Source organism: Procambarus clarkii, chromosome 80 (assembly GCF_040958095.1).
Source record: "Procambarus clarkii isolate CNS0578487 chromosome 80, FALCON_Pclarkii_2.0, whole genome shotgun sequence".
In the NCBI taxonomy this organism is placed as follows: Eukaryota; Metazoa; Arthropoda; class Malacostraca; order Decapoda; family Cambaridae; genus Procambarus; species Procambarus clarkii.
In genome coordinates, this window is record NC_091229.1 from 17,160,804 (window position 1) to 17,164,901 (window position 4,098).

The following is a 4,098-nucleotide window of genomic DNA, read 5'->3' on the forward strand; positions in this document are numbered from 1 at the left end:
TCCTTTATATTCAAGGTCTCTCAGAACCCACAGTACTTCCCAGTTCACTCAAAGATAACTAACCTGTTCACTTTCCCTCTTACTTCTCTCACTTTACCCATCTTAGCACCCAGTTCTATGTTTTAAAGCTAATATTTATTTTTTCTATTAAGGTAAACTTTGCTCACATTAAGAACCTGTTTACTAGGACAAAATCCCATTTTTCTTCAGTGCTTGTATTGTAAATCTTCAAACGCATTGTTTAATGAACTATGCTAAACTGTTCAGTCTCTCACTACCCCACTGAAATCATTGAATTCATCTGTTCACTCAGCATACTGTTTAACACACTCAATAACCAATTTACTCACAAAGTATCCCAAATAGCACACAGTACTAACCGTTTTATTCAAAAACACGCTTAACCAACAGTGTTAATCAGCTCAAACGCTTAACGCCCAGCTTATCATACTGTCATTACGTGATCGCTCACAATGTACCTAGAGTAATTCACGGTATTAACCTGATTACTCAACTCCTCACTTACGAAACAGCAAGTAAAGTCATGTTTGGTCATGGACACTCATTGCCCAGCTTAATTAGCAGTACTCACAGTATTTCATCGAACACCCAGATTCTTCAGCGGGTCTCACTTCTTCTCACTGATTACCCAGACTTGTCATTAGCACACACAAGAGCTCAATATGTGTGAGTCTTGTATCGTTTGAGCTCCTGAAAGAATTTATTGATCTGGATTAAAATTAAACCATCGCCTCAACATTATAATGTTGAAGTTGATAATTAAATATTACAGTTATTAGAGGGTTCACTTGATTCCCTCTGAGTTTCGATTACAATTATCTGTTAATGGACAATTGAATATTACTTGAATATTTATATCAGGAATGTTCAACGGACTTCATCAGTTTCTTTTATAATACTAAACAAAGGTTATAATTAAAATATGATATTCATAGAAAAAGCAATCTAAAATATAGAAAGAGTTTTTATTATCATTTGTGACAATCGGTTTTCCACCTTGACTCCACACTGTTGTTACCTTAACCCAGTGATCCTCTGCACTTGAGTCATGAGATGGTTACCAGCGGTAGCTGGTAACCCACGTCTGGACCACAGACACTGCCCACTAGCATACCAGCCTGGTCACCCTTCCTCTCCCACCTTCACACACCGTACTCACTCTACGAACCACTACACCCACGATACTGTCCCATACATTCTGTGTCCTGCTTAACTGACAGTACTTCTCAAGTGGCGACCTGCTTAACTGAGTAGATTTCTAACCTATATATTCTTTATCTCGTTTCACTCTGTAATCAATTACCCTTCAGTTCTGTGATGTTAGTCTAATATAGACATATTCACTAAAGAATCATCTTTACCCCAGTAATCAGCCTGATGACTCAGCTACTCGATTTATCCTTCATACCATTGTTTATTAAGTCAAGTCCCTTTTATTTTACTAGGCTCACCTAATAACCCATTCTAGGCGCCGCTTATAAAGCAGCGAAATACTGTTCACACAATCAGTGCCCCATTTACCACCTACCCCTAACCTGTTCACTCTCAATTCCTCAATTAATACATTAAACAAAGCCATTTACTCGCAGAGGTCACGAGAATAACAAACTATTAATATGTTCACTCATAAAGAACCGCAAATATCATGTATCACTAACCTGTCTTCTCGATTCCTCACCCACTTAGTAACACTACTCACTTCACTCAGTATTCCACTTACCAACAATATTAATGGTCTTGTTTGATCAGCAGTCCTCACCAGACCTCAAAATCAATGAGTTAATTCTCCCTGCAACTCATGAAGGACTGTATTGGTCTAAGTGAAAATTAAACCATCACTTAACATAAATTTGTAGGTGATCAATAAATGTCATACTTAATGTATGGGTAATTGATTTCTTCTGAATTTTTCAAAAACTATTGACCAAAATTCGCTGATATGTGAACTCAACATATTTGCCTATAAATCTTAGAATATTCCTAGTCTCCATGAGATCAAGAAAGATCCACGGTCTTGATAAGGTTTACTAAAAAAACATTTTTTTTTTTTGAATAGCTTCATACATCTTCATATTCTCGTGTTACTGTTAGAGAATAATAGCTTGGAAGGTCAGTATGTAGTATAGTGGAGAATTCTGACGTTAAAATAGGAAAAAAGAGCTGAAAGGTTCTGTATTAGTACAGAGCTGCTAGAAGATAATTTTTTCCGCAACCAAACATTCACTAACAGACCAACAGGACAAGAAAAAACAAAAATCTCTCAACCGCTGTAGCAGAGTAAAAGACAACCGACTGTGCATATTTTGGACCTTTTTTAGGATCTATTTACTTGCTGCATTATTATTTTCATTTCCATTAACTTCAGTGAATCAGTTCAAATGTCGCTCTGATGACGGGATCTGTCCCATTCTGTATCCTACTTTCTCATATTCCTCTCCCTTGTCCTTGCACTAGTCGAAACCCTACTATGAAAGGCAATTTCTTTCATTTGTCTGGATCGCCTGATGTTGTTAAAATACAATTTTTATTTTGTGTCTTACTAAGTTAGAAATTTAGCCGTATCAATGTTTTATATCATATTACTAGAGTGGGGTACCTTGACTGCACCTGGTTTCTCTCCCACTACTATCCTTCTTCCTCTCATCTCTCTCCCACCCTCTCTCTTCTCCATATCTCTTTCCTTATCCAACCCCCCTTCTCTTCCCCTCTCCACTTTTCTACACAACATCTTCCCTTCTCTCCTTCCTCTCTGCAAGTTTCCCCCCCTTTCTCACCCTCTCCTCCAACATCCTTTTCTCTCTTCTTGCCTCTTTCAAACATCCCGTCTCTCACAGTTCTCCTTTCCACTCTCCCCCATCACCTCTCTCTTTCCCAGAAATTTAATATATAATTCAATAGAAATTGTTTAAGACGTCTACGGACACACAACAAACATTTCAGACGTTACTTCATGAAAATCGCATGGAGAGATTGGGGTTGATACTGATATTTTTTTAAAGTGTGCACTGAAGCTGACCCGGATTGATCTATATCACTACCCGTCGCCACACTCTTCATATGTGAAAGTTGGGTGAGACTAGCTGCAAACGTCTGACCTCCAACTTTTGACAGATTAACATTCACCCCTATAGATACAGTATAGAAGATTATTATTTATTATTTAATGTTTATTATTTATTAATATATATTATTATCTTTGTAATATTTCATCAAAGATAAACTCTTAAAGTGAAATAAACAAAGTTTGTGCTCGAATTGTTTTTTTATTATTTTATATATTGATAGTCACAGTAAACAAAGAGAAGGCTCAGCTGACAACAGCTGGTGTTCAGCCGTAGTATCCGTAGCCTCCATAACCTCCATATCCTCTACCGAAGCCTCCAAAGCCGCCGAAGCCTCGGCCGAAGCCTCCGAAGCCTCCAAATCCGCCTAGGTAACCTGGATTAGCTTCAGGCTCAGCAGCAGGCTCAGCGCTCCTCTTCCCGCGATAGAAGCCTCCGTATCCTCCATATCCTCCATATCCTAACCCAAAGCCTCGACCGAAACCTCCATAGCCTCCAAAGCCGCCAAGATAACCGGGCTCAGCCTCTGGAGCAGGAGCAGCGCTTGTGTCCACCAAGCAGAAGGCGGCCAGGGCGGCAACAATGATCTGGTGTGTAAACAAAAGTCTTCGTTTATTTCTAAACATTATGAATAAATGAAACGTACCTACACTAAGCCAGTAAAGGCATAAACGTTACTCAGGAATAAAAAAAAAATAGGACATTTAAACAAACGCCTGTAAAATAGTATTAAATAAAGAATATGCTAAAGTGACAGCATTTGTGCTGCTATTGAAATATTGAAAAGCAATCCTGGTCAAGCCTCAAAATGAAGACCTAATCAGGGACTTGGCCCTGGGGTCATTGAACACCGGAACCACCACAAGGTAGTCTATCAGCAACATAATTAGGTAGGTAAGGGAAAAATAGCTGTTGATATCAAATTATAAACAGCAAACCGCTGAGTATGGGCAACTAAGAGAGCCAGAAGGTGTAACTCACGAGGGTCTTCATGGCTGAGGAGTGGCAGTGTTGA

At 38.8% G+C, this 4,098-nt stretch overlaps 1 protein-coding gene across 1 annotated transcript; it reads right to left on the reverse strand.

Moving 5' to 3' along the window:
- Positions 1 to 3,264: 3,264 nt before the first annotated feature.
- On the reverse strand, positions 3,265 to 4,098 carry LOC138357773 (neuropeptide-like protein 31). Its single transcript, XM_069314823.1, has 2 exons — positions 4,065 to 4,098; positions 3,265 to 3,670 (listed from the first exon to the last, which is right to left on the reverse strand). The coding sequence occupies exons 1-2, from the start codon at positions 4,074 to 4,076 to the stop codon at positions 3,350 to 3,352; spliced, it is 333 nt and encodes a 110-aa protein (XP_069170924.1). The 5' UTR covers positions 4,077 to 4,098; the 3' UTR covers positions 3,265 to 3,349.